The sequence below is a fragment of the Apis cerana genome, linkage group LG3 (assembly GCF_029169275.1).
Source record: "Apis cerana isolate GH-2021 linkage group LG3, AcerK_1.0, whole genome shotgun sequence".
In the NCBI taxonomy this organism is placed as follows: domain Eukaryota; kingdom Metazoa; phylum Arthropoda; class Insecta; order Hymenoptera; family Apidae; genus Apis; species Apis cerana.
This window is the reverse complement of record NC_083854.1, coordinates 5,561,710-5,576,927: the sequence shown is the minus strand read 5'-3', so window position 1 is coordinate 5,576,927 and position 15,218 is coordinate 5,561,710. Positions and strand designations below refer to the sequence as shown.

Genomic DNA, 15,218 nt, shown 5'->3' with positions numbered 1-15,218 from the left:
TTACGACACGACGTTCCGTGCGTGTGCACGCGAACGGCTTGATCCCCTCCACCCTCCATTAAGATGTCGTCCCGCAAATTTCCTTCCTTTTCTTTTTCAATTCCTTCTTAATCGGCCAATTCCCAAGAATCTGTCTCGCCTGTTCTTCGCCAATCTATCGATGAGTTCGAGGTTGAACAGCTTGGAGGAATAATGAAGATCGAATTAATTAGATGGGGAGGGAAACGTTTCGTTGAATATCGTTCGGACAATTGTTCGAAAAATTTTTAGAAAGGTAAGATTGAAAATGAAAATTCAGGCAACATGGGAAACACGGTTCAGCGATGGTTCAGAATAAGAGAAGCGTGGCCGGACGACGCATCCGGTGCAAATCGGGCATTTGCATAAGAGATCTCTCTCTCTTTCTCTCTCCTCGTTCGGCAGACGTCGAAACACTTGTCGGACACGCGTAGGACGACGCGATAAACCCGCGATGGACGCGTTTCCCCTCTTCCAAAAAACCGATCCACCATCCTCTTCAGCCTTGTAAACGGAAGACCCTTCGATCGAAGCCTCTTGCTTCTTGCTACTCACTTTTTGAATCAAAATTGCTCCAACATATCGTTCCAATTGTGTATACCAATTACACACCTCTCTCTCTCTCTCTCTCTCTTCTCGATATCGAATATCGTTTCTCTCTTCCTCACCGCGTTAACAGATTTTTCTTTAATTTGTGACACGCGTCTATTTTTTTTACTGACTTTCGAAAATGATGCGAGAGATATAGAGTTTCTCTCGGCGGAAACTGTGAGTTGAAGTGCAAACGAGGGTGCCAATATGACCGAGTTTTACGGTATCTCTCTCGTGAGAGTGTAATTGAGTGTAATTGTCTGTTGGCGAATTCTTTTCATCTTTGAAAAGATTCTTTTTGTCCGAAATTCACATGGAGGGAGGGAACTCGAAATTTATTTTAATCCTTTCGAGCATCTTCCAAGTTTATACTCGTTATAAATTGAACGGTTGAAACACTGTTGAAATAACGGGCGAGCACTGAAAATTCATTTAAAAGTTAACAGATACTAAATTTTATTTTATGGACAGATATAGACGATATCTAGTTCATGACTTTCCATTGCCAGATTCCATTGCAATAGAGAACAACTTTACGATTCCCTTGGAAGGGATCTCTGGGAGGGGAAAGAGTAGAGATAAGATGTCGTTTTTTTTCTCTCTCTCTCCTTTTTAATAATCTACTTTAATCTACTTTTACGACTTTTATACGTGCGATAACGCTAGCGCAACGATGCAGCGCGTATCTTCCGTTAGTTTTATATTCATTATAAAATCGTAGCAAAAGCTGTGAAAATAAATGCGAACAAAATCGCGAAGATTCATTTCATTTCAGAAATTTAATGGCGATTCTAAATCTCGTTTTACGCGGAATATAGACATCGGTTTACATAAATTACGATCTTCCATTAGTGCGAGGAGTGTAAAAATGCTGTTCGCGTCTCTCGTACATCGATTCAACGGGACACAACAAATCGGTAACGATAAATCCTGTTGGAGAAAGCGGAGGAAAGCTCGGATGAAAACGATAAAACCGCGAAACCTCTTATTAAACCGTGTTCGTTATCGTGTTTATCCTCTTAATCAAGATCGGCCGTGAAATAAAATAAGTATATGGAACAATTTATTATCTTTCGAAAAATATTGTTTGAACGAGAAAAATTTATCTCTATATAACGCACTTATCTTACCAAGAATTGATCGCAATTTTCCAATACCCCTCCTCGACGAAACTTCTTCCGCAACGAGGTTTCTTTCGAGCGAGTGACACGATATAAATAAATTATCCAGTTTCTCCTCTCTTTTTCCATAAATAAGGATGATCGAGATCGATCGTTTAAACCGCCCTGACATTCTCTCCCTCCCGATTTTTGCATTATTTGCAAAATCACGATAATAAACACGGATGTTCCATGCAACGTTTCACGGCCCTTCATCCTCACGTGACTCACTCGTGATCGCGGTTTCCAGTAAAAGCCACCTGCCTGTGATTTACCGCGCGAGCTGACCGCGGAATACCAAATAGAGAATAGCAATCCGCAGAGATTTGTTCGTGTCTTTTGAATCGTTTCGAGGTAACAGCGCAGCCAACAAAGGAATCTTTCGATACGAACCTGTCGTTTTCATCTATCGTGAAACGTTGAACATCGAAGGAGGAAATGATAATGGAAAATTCTATGAAAATGTATCGACAACGATCGAGCTGATTGAAAAGAAAAGTGTTAACGCGTTTAATAAATCATCTGATCCAATATAATAATAATAATAATAGATAAACAGATAAAGAAGAATTCTCCACGATGAACTCCTTAACGAAAGGATCGAATAAAACGAGTATCACAGATAATATTGCGAAACGTAAAGCGTCGATCATCCCGATTTTCGATTTAACAAACTTTTAATTACCCCGGAAATTAATTTTCCCCGATGATAGATTATCCATCTCCACTCGTGGATAGAAATTCTTCGCCGATATTACATCGTATATATATATATATATATATTTCTCAATCATCTCTATCTGTTAAAATGTTACCGACGGACGGAGCGAAGGGGAAATTATTAGATTCAACGAGGGTTCGACAAGCGAGAGGGATAAAGACTTTAAAGAAGTTTCGAAACGGGAGAAAGGGAAAGAGAGAGAAGGAACCTTCGGTTTCCTTTTTTCCACGCAAAACCAATAACGGGTATACGCTTCTTACGTGTCGAGAGGATGATAATTCATTATAAACGCTTTGGACACGGGGGTAGGTTCCCTTGACAAACTGGCACGGTAAACAAATTACCGTGGATCGAGGATAGAGGCGACGGTAAATCATACTTTCGACGTTAAGAGGCCGCCTTCGTCGTCCTTCCTCTGCCCTCGTCGGGATCGCGTGAGAGAGTTGCCTCGGGCGCCAAACGAAAATGCATTTCGCCATGGGAGCTCGCTCAGGTTCCCATAACGATCCTCCTTACGGCCCCCCTCCTTCTTTTCAGAGCTAATTTCGAGCCGCCGTCGATCGATCGATCGATGAAATGAAACCGAATCGAAAGGGATACGTGGCGCGCGTATCCACATTTCGCGAAATAAGCGAATCATCCGTACGAATTATCGAAACGAGTAACAGCGTCGAATTTCTTCCGTTTAGTATCTATTAATTCCAATTGATCGGATGAGAAAAAGAACTTGCCCCAACTTGCAAATCCGAGAAAAATCTTTCGAGCGGAACGAACTTTTCTTTCTTTTCGTGCGCGTTTCGATCGAATCGAAGACTCAAAAAAAGGAAAAAAGTGATTTTCGAGGATTCACGGATCAATCGCGCTTTGGAGAATTGGGTCATGGAAGAATCTGCGCGGATGTAGCTAGCTGGAAACGCGGAATAATTTTTCCACGGGGCCTGATGCCTCGAGAGAGGCTGCTTTACGAGCGGCATAAATCACGGCCGTGCACGTGAGTGTGAGTGGGCGGAACCGCGCGGTACCACAACCGTACACCATAAATTTGATACATGTTCATTGTGGCCGAGCCACCACGGACGGAGGGTATTCCTCGCGATCGGTGGCCCGCGAGGATTTTTCATTCCACGGAACCATTCCACCTCCTTTCAGAAATTTCAAATCGCCTCGCGGATGTCGTTGGAAAAACCTGTTTATAAACCATTCATTCCGATTATTTTCCAATTACTTTTCCCCCGTCCCAGGCAAATTCTTCTTTTCGTATTTTCAATCGCGCGATCGTGGGTATTAATTTTCACATGCTGAAGTTTTTCATACTTCCACTTTCACGACGTTATGGGTTTTTTTTTTTTTAGACAGATCTTGCGAGGGGATATCTTGTTTTGGTTAATTTAGATTTGAAGAGAGAGAGAGAGAGAGAGTGACTCGAACGTTTCGATGCAGAAGGAAACTGTACAATATATTTTGTACAAAATTTTGAAATTATACAATTACAACTAATACGATCTTCCAATTGCGATTAATCCGAGGATTTAGTTTCGAATGGAAAAAGTTTTATTTCCTGTAATTTTCCTTTTTATATAGAATCATCTTGTCTCAAGTTACGGGACGTTATCTTGCATACCTTTGCATGGACGAGGAAAGGACGTCACTTTTACAATTGGTCGCTCGATTAATCAAGTCAACTACACTTTCTTCGAGATTTTCGAAAGGAAAGATTCCATTCTATCGTTTTAATTAACGAATATTGCTCTCCCTTCGACCAGATTTGTATCACTCCATCAAACTTAACGAAAACCTGGATGCCATCCTGTTTTTTTCTAGACGAACTCTTTCACCCTGAATGTTGGAGGGAAGATGTTTGGAAAAAATCTCCCCTCCATCCCTCTCGGTGCATGGCGGATATCTTTTTGGAGGGAACGGTGCAGATTGGGCCCGTTGGTTGAAAAGTAATTGCGAGATCCTCGAGATACCAGGGCAATTTGCCCCTACGCACACACCTGGCCACGAGCGAGTGCGAGCCGAATTTCGAAAAGGGATCATCTTTCTCCCTTGATCCTTGCTCCCTCGAAAAAGATTAAATTGTTCACATGGTTGTTGCTAGTTAAAGATTGGAAATTATAATCCCGCTTGCCAATTAAATCGTACAAACGAAATTGGACGCGCGATATAATTGGTTATCGAAAACTGGCAGCGGATATTACAACGGAAGAATGGTATATTTTTACGCGCGGATTGCTTTGTAACCCGAACTTTGACCAACGTTAAGCGGCATTCCCATTCGAAACGGAACTTCTCAGACCTGTTTCCAAATTATTCTTCGATCGATGGTTTCTTCCGATTTGATATTTTCCAAGTTTCTTTAAAAAAGAAGAAAATGTATAATTCCCAAGAGGAGAAAGAAATCGATTCCAAGATCGCAGCTTCACACTTTGGATGGTTGGATACTGAGAATATCGCTCGTTTTACGAGCCCTTGAAAAAGAGAACTCGTAATTTTATGATCAAATGTGTGGAAACACGATGGTATCCATATTTTTTTTTTTATTTTACGAGGTAAGAAACACCGCTGCTCCTTTTCGAAACAAGGAAAAAAAAGAAAAAAATAAAACTGGAATAGCCGAGCGATATCTCGACAAAGTCTTGCTAATCACAGCTTCCTCGAGCGAGGAATCACCGATAACGCGGCCGCCCCACGATCATCACCGACTCCCATTACAACGAAGCGAGGATACGAACGACAAATCTACCGTACCATTATTCCATACTTTACCTTTCCAACAGGTTTCTCGTTCTCGAGTTAATTCATCAACTCGACTCGGTTCCAAAACGAACTTCTCTTCTTTCCATCGAGGAAAGAAAGAAATTTTCCACCAGTCCTACCCACCTATCCATTCCCCACGTTAATTTGTCAACACGTAATAAGCACACTCGGCCGAGGGTGGAAGAGAGTTTGCAGAAAAGAGAAAATCGGAGGAGGATCGCGCATGAAGGAATGCGTCAACGTCAACGGCTGCGCGGTGGCCGCAAACCGGGTATTAGCGAATGGGAGCGATTATAAAATTTATGTCGAGAGAGGGAGGGCGTAGAGTTTGTTGGCTTTACGTGATCGCGCAACCGGGCCAACTTTCCCCGGTAATCTTCGACTCGCACTCGAGGGATCCAATTATGCAATAGATCACGGACGGAGGGCGTTCTTGCCTTGCAAATCGTTGGTCCGTATCCCTCCACGTTTGTTCTTTCCTCCTCCCCCTCCTCGCAATGGAATTCGCGAATAAATCCTTAGAGCCGACCTTGGATCGCGGCCCCCTCGTAAATTTCAGCGTGGGGGAATGCCTGTTGCGGCCGCTGAGCGTAAATTAATCGATCGCAGATAACTCGGGACAGGGCTCCTCTCTCTCTCTCCCTCCCTCTTAATCTCTCTCCGTGCGTTGCTCCACATTCAGAAATTTTCGACGCGATGTCAATTTATCAATCGGCTCTTGCTACCTCCTTTGCAACAACCTCCTCTCTCCGCGCGCAGCAGACGCGCGCGTTCGCCGGAGCGCTGCGGAGGAGAGAGAAAGAAACTGAGAGAGGGGGTGGGGAACTGTAATCCATACTTCACGTGCGCGCACGATATTTCTCCGTCAGGAAACAAGTAACACGGTTCCTTTGATCGCCAACACACAAATACCACGGGTGTAGTTATTACGATACAAATCGAGCGTTGTTATACAAACGAGGGCCGACCGATTTATTTATCATCCGCTTTACACATCCGCGTCGCGTTATACACGCGTTTTCCTCTCTCTCTCGCTCTAATATTCTCCCCGAAGGGATGGGTTACGAATCGGTAAGCTCGAATAAGAACGATACATATATATATATATATATACACGTGAAATTACGAGTTTAACGATCCTGGCCTGGACGGTGTATCGTTTCGTCTTGGTGGGTGGCAGCAACGCAAGACGAGGGAGGGAATCGTATAGAGAAACATCGGATCGATACAATCCGATTCAGGGAACGGGATCGTCGTTGCGTTCGTTCCAACCTGTTGTGTTCCCGTTTGCATGCGCACGAAACGCTAATCACCCGGATCACCGTGGACCAGCTCGTTACATGGGACACGTTACATCTAACGACCGGATCCACCGTTTCATCCTTAATGATTATAATTTGACGAGGCTCGCCATGAACCGGGATTAATCGACCTGGGTCTAACGATACGTTTCTTTCTCTCCATCTCTCTTTCGATTGACGTCGTTATCGATCATTCCTAATTCCAATTTCCATTCTTACGAACGTGTTCGTTGCATCTAAATTGTATTCACCACTCCTATATATAGTCGATCGCGCGTGATAAAATATAACCCGACGTTGAGACTCATTGAATCTCATTGAACTGGTCGATTATATAACGATATATAAGTGCGTTACACATCCTCCCTCGCCTCCAGCTTGCATGAGAAATTGTTTCATCGGTCATTGTTTATGTAGCCAATTATTGTACCATTCGTTCACCGAGGGTGGCGTATCACTTACAACAAATCAATTCGAAAGCGCGCCTAGAGACCCCTCCCCCTGGAAACATCGCGCCCCGCTGAGCGGACAACGTTTTGTCTCACCCGCGTGCAAGGCGACCCGCGGTGCCCCTCTCCCCTCCAACGAAGCCCACGAATTTCCTGACCCCTCGAGACTTCGTTGGTCGCCAAGCCACGCGACAGACGATCTTTCATCTCGTTTCTTTTCTCCGATCGATCGATCGATCGTATGGAAAAGGTAATTTTCCAAGTGAAAAGTCTCCGGTCGAAAAAGTAACTGCGATAATTTGGCGATCCGGAGTGAGAAGAGGTCGGTTTACGACCTCCCCCCGTTTATTAAATTAAATTAAACGAAAATAAGGAAACGATTGGACGAATGCACGTTAATTCTCCTGCCGGGTTCGGGCGCTTATCGCGGCCCATCGAGAGCCACCATCGAAATTTTGAGGCGTAATAACGGCCCATACGGAAATAAAATCCTCCGATTGATCGTTCCCGAACCGAACGATTAAAACCGGATTAAAAGTAAATGGAAACCGTAGCCTGAAAGAGGAGAGGGGACATTTCGAATTTCATTAACGATAACATCGACGGGAGCTATCCTATCCAGAGAGCGTATCCGAAAGCAATTAAGCGTAAGTTTCCCACCGAAACTTTTCGGATCGGTTATAGGCGAGGAAGGTTAAGATACGCCGCTTAATCGTGGGCAATTAAATTTCATTAGCCGAGAACATTCTCCGGGGGCCCCCAATCAACGCCACTTTCCACGCTGGAATAATCACAGTGTTGGGGGATAGGAAGGAGGAGGGAGGACGCCGTGGCATCGATCGTAAAACACCTCCTCTTATCCGAAGAGTGACCGGTTAGAATCGCGTCGCGTTTATACGTTTAAGAGGATCCAACAAACGGTACACCGGTTAAACGGTATTAAACTTCATTAATGAACCGCTCCAGGGTTTTGTTAACGAGCCAACACCTACGTAGTTCGACGTCGTCCTATGTTTCGATTTCGATTTCGAATCGGTCGTACAGATTAGAAGTCTATAGTTGGCTCTGTAGCCCAATTCAATGGGACGATTTTTCGTGAATTTTAATTAAATCTCACGAAAATTGATATAAATTTAATAATTAAAAGAAATTCGCAAAAAGCCAGCTGATCATCGAATGAAACCGCTCTTTTGATCGTCGAAAGAAACGCAACCCCGATGTAATATCTCGTTCCTTCCTCAAGTTGGAGATAGATAAATTTCCGAACGGTTGCGAGTCCTTTCTTTTTTTCTTTCCTTCTTTCCACTCGCTTTTTCCACCGATGATGTTACGGTTCTCGTCGGGGACACGCGTTTAAGCACCACGAGGCTTAACAGTTTCCGCTTGCATCTCGCGCCACGCGGCGTTAAAGCCTGTATTTAAGTGTCTCCCTCGCCGAGATAACGCTTAATGGCCTTAATGATCATGCGTGCGCAAGGACACATCGTGACTTCCCTTCTTTACGAGGACCCAACGAGGCTCCTCCAGGATACTCGTTCCTTTCCAACGGATTCTCTTCTCGTCCAATTGCGCTCCTGTTCGCGATATAATATAATATCGGATCGCGAAGAAATACGAATTTTTATATATGTACATATTTTATATAGAAGAAACTCGATTCTTTGATCGCGTTTCGTCGAATGGAATTCGAATCGCGGGGAGAATTAAATTTTTTTCCACAGAAGTTGATACTTGTACATCGATATCGATCGGCGGTGATATGTCTCTAATCGGGAGATGCGTCCTTTTCGAGCGGCCATAGGAGAAGCATCGTCATAGGGAATCGCGTTTATTACATCCTAACCCGAGGCACCGACAATAAAATAATTAACGAGTATCACGCTGTGAGGTTTCGCGAATCGATCATGCTACACTGGAATCGCTCGAGGGTAAACCCGTGCCTTTTTTTGTCGTTCACGCCACAGTGGCCTTTGTTGCGACTAATTAGCATGATAATTAAGCGGCGCCGACAGTTTTTTTTAAAGATCGACAGAGTTTCTCGCTCGCCTCCCCGCTATTCTTCGGGGTCAGCTTCTCATGCGCCTTCGTGAAATCGACACGATACTCTCCTCTTTTGCACCGAGACAAAAATAATCTCTCTGTAATCATTCAAATACCCGTTTTTCTTTTTCCTTTTCTTCTTTATCTCTCTTGAAGAAGAAACTTCCGCTAAACATCGTCAGGAGAAACGATTATCAATTTTTTATTACCCATTGATCTTTCGTTTCTCGAAGCAGCGCGATAAAAATTCTTAGGACGATCCGATGAATAATTCCTTTGAAGGAAATTAAGTTTTTTTTCCCTTCCGCTCGTGGACGGCCGATTGTTCCTCTTTGTCCATAAACGTCCGGCTCGTAATCCAGGTTTTACGTTCTGCGCGTGGCAGAAAGCGGAGGGAACGACGTCATAATTCCCGTCCCACGCGATGAAGCCATTAATTGGTACATTAATCGAGGAATACGCGAGGAACGACGAGCTACCACGCAGGAATTAAGCGTCAGATGTCTCTCTGGTGCAATCCTCCACCATCCCCCGCGATACGAGGGGGGGTACAATGTCGCCCCCCCTCTTAACGAAGCTCATCAATTAAAAACATCGACTCCCCTTCAATGGGTTCGCCACCAGCTACGTTCCACTCAATTTGTCCCCCATGCCTTTTTCTTTCTTCTTTTCTTCTCGCCCCTACTCGAATGGATCACCGGTTGAAACGAGATTGAAACGAGTTATTGAACACACGCAATTATCTTCTCTCCGAAGAGAGAATTTTCCTTTATCCTTCTGGCGGAATGTGTTTCGATTTAGATATACCTTGGATTTCCGATCTATAATTTTGAATTTCAGGTTTCAATTGGGTTTGATGAATCGACAGGTTTGAGATATCGACAGGTTAGAGATAAATAAACAGGGAATTCTTATCGAGTGAATATTTGCGCGATGCCGATGATGAATCAATCCAAGCTTTCCAACTCCGTGTAATAATTCCTCGACGGAGAGATAATACAGGTTCCGCTGAATCTTGTTAATAAATCTAACAAGAGACGGAAGAAATTTTAATTTAAATTTTGTCACCTCGCTTTTACTTTGAAAGAAATAAGATTGTGGAATTACATCCATTTCTCTATTATATATAAAAACAAAAGTCGCTCGTAATTAAGAACGCTTTGCGCAAAAGAAAAAAAGTTGCTCGATTCGTGAACTCGAGTTGAAAGGGGAGGCAGCTAACGGGTGACCGAAAAGGTCTCGTTACTTGGGGTTCGTAACCGGAGAACAGCTCTTGGAAGGCACGGAGCATCGCCAATTTGTGCGTCGAAATTCTTTCTTCACGGCGGAGAAAACAAAAAAGGAGTTAATTCGTGGCTTTAAAACCGTCGGGGACGTTCCCGTTCCCACGCCTCCCGGTTGGACCACGACCCTGGCACGCGAACCCGCCGTCAGAAAATCATAATCGCTTCCTCATATCGCGGCAATTCATCGACGAAAAGGCCGGCCATTGTAATTTGCCGATTACGGAGATATCTTGAACAACTCGTGGATCTCCTCCCCCATTCTTTACATACTCGTTGGAAAATTCGTCGAAAAGTGGTGACAATTAATTGAGAATTAAAATGCCTCGAACAACGTTCATTCTTTGATCCAGTTCTTTATAAATAAAAGATAAATTAGAAAGATAAATTACGTAACTTCGATTATTAAATTTTCCCCATCACCGATTCCCACGAAGCTTTATTCCAAAGCTTCGTTCGAGAGAAGATTCTTTTTTTGGAGGGGAAATAAATGAAACTTGCGACTGCCTGTAGGAAGAGATTACTCGCAAAAAAGGAATGACGTCTCCAACGAGGAGGAGCATTGTTAGAACTCGATACGACTTGGAAGACTTAATAGATTCTATTTTACACGTGTAAATTAGTAAGATCGAAGCGAAGACAATAGTGGAAACGTCAAGATGGAATTACGATATTACGAACGATTCTTCTTCCTCTTTCTATTTCTCTCTCTCTCCTTTCTATTTCTTTCTATCGTGATCTTCGATAGGTGTGTCTAGTTATGAAATAAAACATCTTATTACATATAGCGGGATGGCGCAATAACTCGGGGGACATTTACGCGGAGGCCCCTTGATTTACAGCGGCTCCACGACCTGCCTTAATAGAAGAACTGCCAACCTACAACCGAGCACGACCATTCTTAACAGCCAGTGAATCTTTTCTTACGTCGACAAGATTCTTGCCGATTGCTTCTTCCCTCGAACGTAACTCATCCGCTCTTGGCCAACGTTCGTCAAACAATTCTTAGACTTTTTCTTCTTTTCCTTTCTTTTATATCGTTGGTCGTTAACCGATACGGATGATTCATCTTGCGAATCGTGTCCACAGATATAGCATAGAAAGAATTCGTTGGATAATCGAAAGAGAGAATTAATCTTGCTATCATTTTCTATCCATTCACTCGAATGAAGATTGGCCTGCGATTGATCGACAACTAATGATCAATTAACGATACAAACAATTGAACCGATTACGAGCTTTCTCCCTCGAATATTTCCCGCGCGAGAGCTCATCTCTCTCTCGATAAACAAGACGAGCGGTGGTATTCTCCCAGCCAAGAATTTAATTCTCTAATGAGTGAACGTTCGGTGAACCGAAGGGAATCGAGGCTTGCGATGCCAGAGAGACCATCAACGCCGTTTCTCTACATAATACGATCGAGGGGAGACGACGATGTCGAAATGAAAACTCGCGCCCGTACTAATAGTCGAGGCGACTCCTAGCTGCCGGATCCATTAACGCAGCCGTTTCACTCGATATACACACCGGGGGCCAAGGTTTATTATCTTTCCGACTATCGAGGCGTTAGGTAGGAATGCCAGCCCTCCTCTTCCTCCCCCTCCCTCGCCTATCGGCGTAATAACTCCATTACGGGCCTCCGCGTGTTTAATGTTTCGCTTCCATCCATTCGGTGGCGATGTCGGCGTACGATGTCCGGCTACCGTGTCCAGATTATCGTGCCCGTTCCCTTATCATCTCCTCTCGCGTTACGAAATTCAAAAGCTGGGTCTGTCGAGGGCATCAGAATTATTATTAACGCGGAAGACGTGAATCGAGAAGAGAAGATCGATGAAGGAAAGCACGGTGTCGTATGATCTACGGGATATGCAGATCCTCCTCTCTTTATTTAATAACCGAACAGTGTTTGCCAGGCCAGGCCGCAAAACCACGGCCGCCGAGGTTAAGGCGTGTTCAACAAGCTGTTCGTGGCTACTACCCTAAAGAGCTCGGGTGTACCACCCGGAAGTACACGTACTCGATGAGCAGCTTGTAACAGCGAGTGTGGATTTCTGAATTCCTTGGAGGAGTAAGTGAAATTCTCTCTCTCTTGTCGTTTCCAATAGAAGAAGAAGGAAAAAAGTGGTCCTCCACGTCAAAGAAAGAACAAGCAGCTAACCATTCAGAGAGGGGAGAAGGATCTTTTCAAAGGGAGAGAAGTATCATCATCGTGGCGAAGCAGTCCTTCTTCTCCAGTAAAGGGATAGCCAGGACACGTTTCTATTTATTATAAGTCGGGAAAGTCAACAATCGGGAGAGTTCCAGCCGACCGTAAATCACTACGCGATCGTCGTCTCCCCTGGCGCGCCTTAACTTTAAAGGACTGGAATATATATATACACACACACACACATACACGCACATGTATATATATATATGTACGTAATCTATAAGAGGGATGCGCAGGAGGCAGTGATATATCGTACGAGTACAGCCATTGTCTCTGGACGTAAGTTCACGACGACGGCCACCGAGCAACCCGACTCTTCCTCGTATTAATTACAATGTTCCGAGAGAGAGAGAAAGAGAGAGGGCACGCTCGAGTCGGGTCCTTTCCCGTAGCTGGAGAAATGTCATGCATATTCTTCGTGGCAATATAATTTTAAAACGATTAGAAATAACGAGTTAATTGTTTTTAATATCGTTCTCGAGACTCACCGTTCGGGACCTGTCTGCACAGCCTGGCGAACATCCTGGTCAGTTTCTAGGAGAACGTCTACCTGCGAACAAGAAGAAATTTCCACCGGATTACGATCCCTCAGGATTAATCGCCCCATTCCCCGCCCACCGAGCACGCTATCCCGCGATAAGCGGTATTTCCACGATTTCCTATCCAACCATCAAGCGAGGAGATTACACGCGAGCCCCAAGTATCGAAATTCATAGGCAATAATTGAATCTCGAGGCGAGTCAACGGTGGTTTAATGGCCACCGTTAATAATCACGAGCTTTCCTTGCGACTAATAGGCAACGACAGCTTGATCCTCTCTGCCATTCTCTTCCACCCATCTTCCTCTTCAAACTCGAGAGAGGAACTTTCGTGAATTCGTAAGTTGTCTTACTTTCGCAGGCTCTTTCTTCTTCTTTAAGGAGGAACTCGTTGGGTACGATGAGGGTAAATAAGTCGGGGAGGGAGAGGGATCGTTTAGACTATTTGTCTGTCCGACGAGATAAATTTTCATCGGCCACGTCATCTGAAATTCCGATGGAACGTCGGTCTTCAATCGGGTTTCATGCTCGATACACGAGCGTTCGAAAGAACGATCTCCATCGTTGTCGAGGATGAAAGAGGACCCCTCTTTAATAACCTCGAATAGTTGGATAGAATTTAAAAAACGAAGCTTTTTAGAGAGTTTCTTTTCTTTTTTGTTCAAAGAGAAATATTTAAGAAGAGGTGACTCGATCGTTGGAGATGGAAATCATCTTTTGCGGGGAGACGAAGGAGGGGTAATAAACGCGCGAAAGTGATTTACATTTTTGCTCTGCTGATAATGGTATTTCTACGGGGTGAGGGAATATTACCATGTTCCCGTTAAAGCTCGTTAAGCTTTTCCATTTGCCGCCAAGGATCGACAGTGATTTCGATTTTCCCTTACGCGAAATGTTCATTTCCTTCTCGAGTAATAAATAAAACGTGGAAATGCGCAACAGATTGCGAGAAAGATCATCGCGTTTCCTTTTTGCGTATAAGCAATTATAGAAGCACCTGTAGAAAAAGCGAAGGAAAAGGACACGTATACAACGGAACAATGCGAAAGATATGGATATTTTACCTGGTTGAACTTAAAATAACATAAATCTCGATAAAAACGACTTTTTATTATCATTATTAACGATCAAAGCAACGTACGCGCGTTAAATATCGTTTCATCGTTTATCTTCTTGCTCGCTTTCATCATCCTTACGACGACGCGTCCAAGTTAATCGTTTCGATGGGGAAAAAATTTTCTCCGCGTCCCGGAGAAACTCGCATCTGCGCTGCTGGAACGAACGACTCCTCCTCGATGCCGGCATTCGACCCACGCGCACGTTGGATCGCGGCCCCCGACAGTCGTGCGTTTTGTTCAGCATAATTATCTCGGGATACAGTCATTAATTAGTATCGCTAATTATGTGGAACAGCGGCAGGGGACGGGCGCAGCAAGCGAATGGAGGGAGGAGGGGGAGAGGCGAGGCGACTCGGCCTTATCCTATTTGTCGCGCATAAATAACAGATTAATGCCGAGATATGGTGGTGGCTTATGCAAATAAGCGGGGTTCAAAGTTTATTGCATCTAATTAACCATATTGGCGGCCTCGAACTTAATAAACCGACCGGTTCCCGCGTTTTTTAATAATCTTCGTGCGGGGGATCTCTCGAAAATCTCATCCCCTTTCTACCCTCCTTTCCCGAGCCAACTTCTCCAATATGACTCGTTGAAACAGAAGTTAGAATTGTGTAATTGTAACGAATTATATATATATATATATATACACACTTCAATATCAAATTCGAATTGCTCTTTTCGAGAATAAAGCTGCATCGATGGTCTTTCGCAGCAATCCAATGTGGAGAAGATCGTAATACGAAGATCGATAAGGGAAAACGTCTCATCGAAGGAGGAGATTAGAATAGATCTGTAGGATATAACAAGAATTGATAGAGGAGTCACCTAACCTAACTGCATCTAGCTTTTTGGTATTTCGCAACGCGACACGTGCGAATCGAGTGGTGCAGTAATAAATTATTGAACACGGCGGAGCGACAAGCGCCGCGGTTTCGCCATTCATCGACTCCGTCCCTTTCCATCTCGTTCAATTTCAAATGTTCGAAAGCACGAATTCTGGAAGGAGCAAGGAGGCCTCGAAAGGGGTGG

The 15,218-nt window shown here is 44.1% G+C and overlaps 1 protein-coding gene across 3 annotated transcripts in view; it reads right to left on the bottom strand.

Moving 5' to 3' along the window:
- Nucleotides 1–15,218, bottom strand: part of LOC107997302 (uncharacterized) — a 66,262-nt gene that overhangs the window by 25,089 nt on the left and 25,955 nt on the right. The window contains exon 3 of one of the 3 annotated variants that reach the window (XM_017055791.3): nucleotides 13,021–13,082. The exons of the other annotated variants lie outside the window; for them this stretch is intronic. Within the exon in view, the coding sequence (XP_016911280.1) occupies nucleotides 13,021–13,054 (34 nt within the window). The 5' untranslated portion in view covers nucleotides 13,055–13,082. The remainder of the gene's footprint in view (nucleotides 1–13,020; nucleotides 13,083–15,218) is intronic. 3 annotated transcript variants of the gene reach the window in all.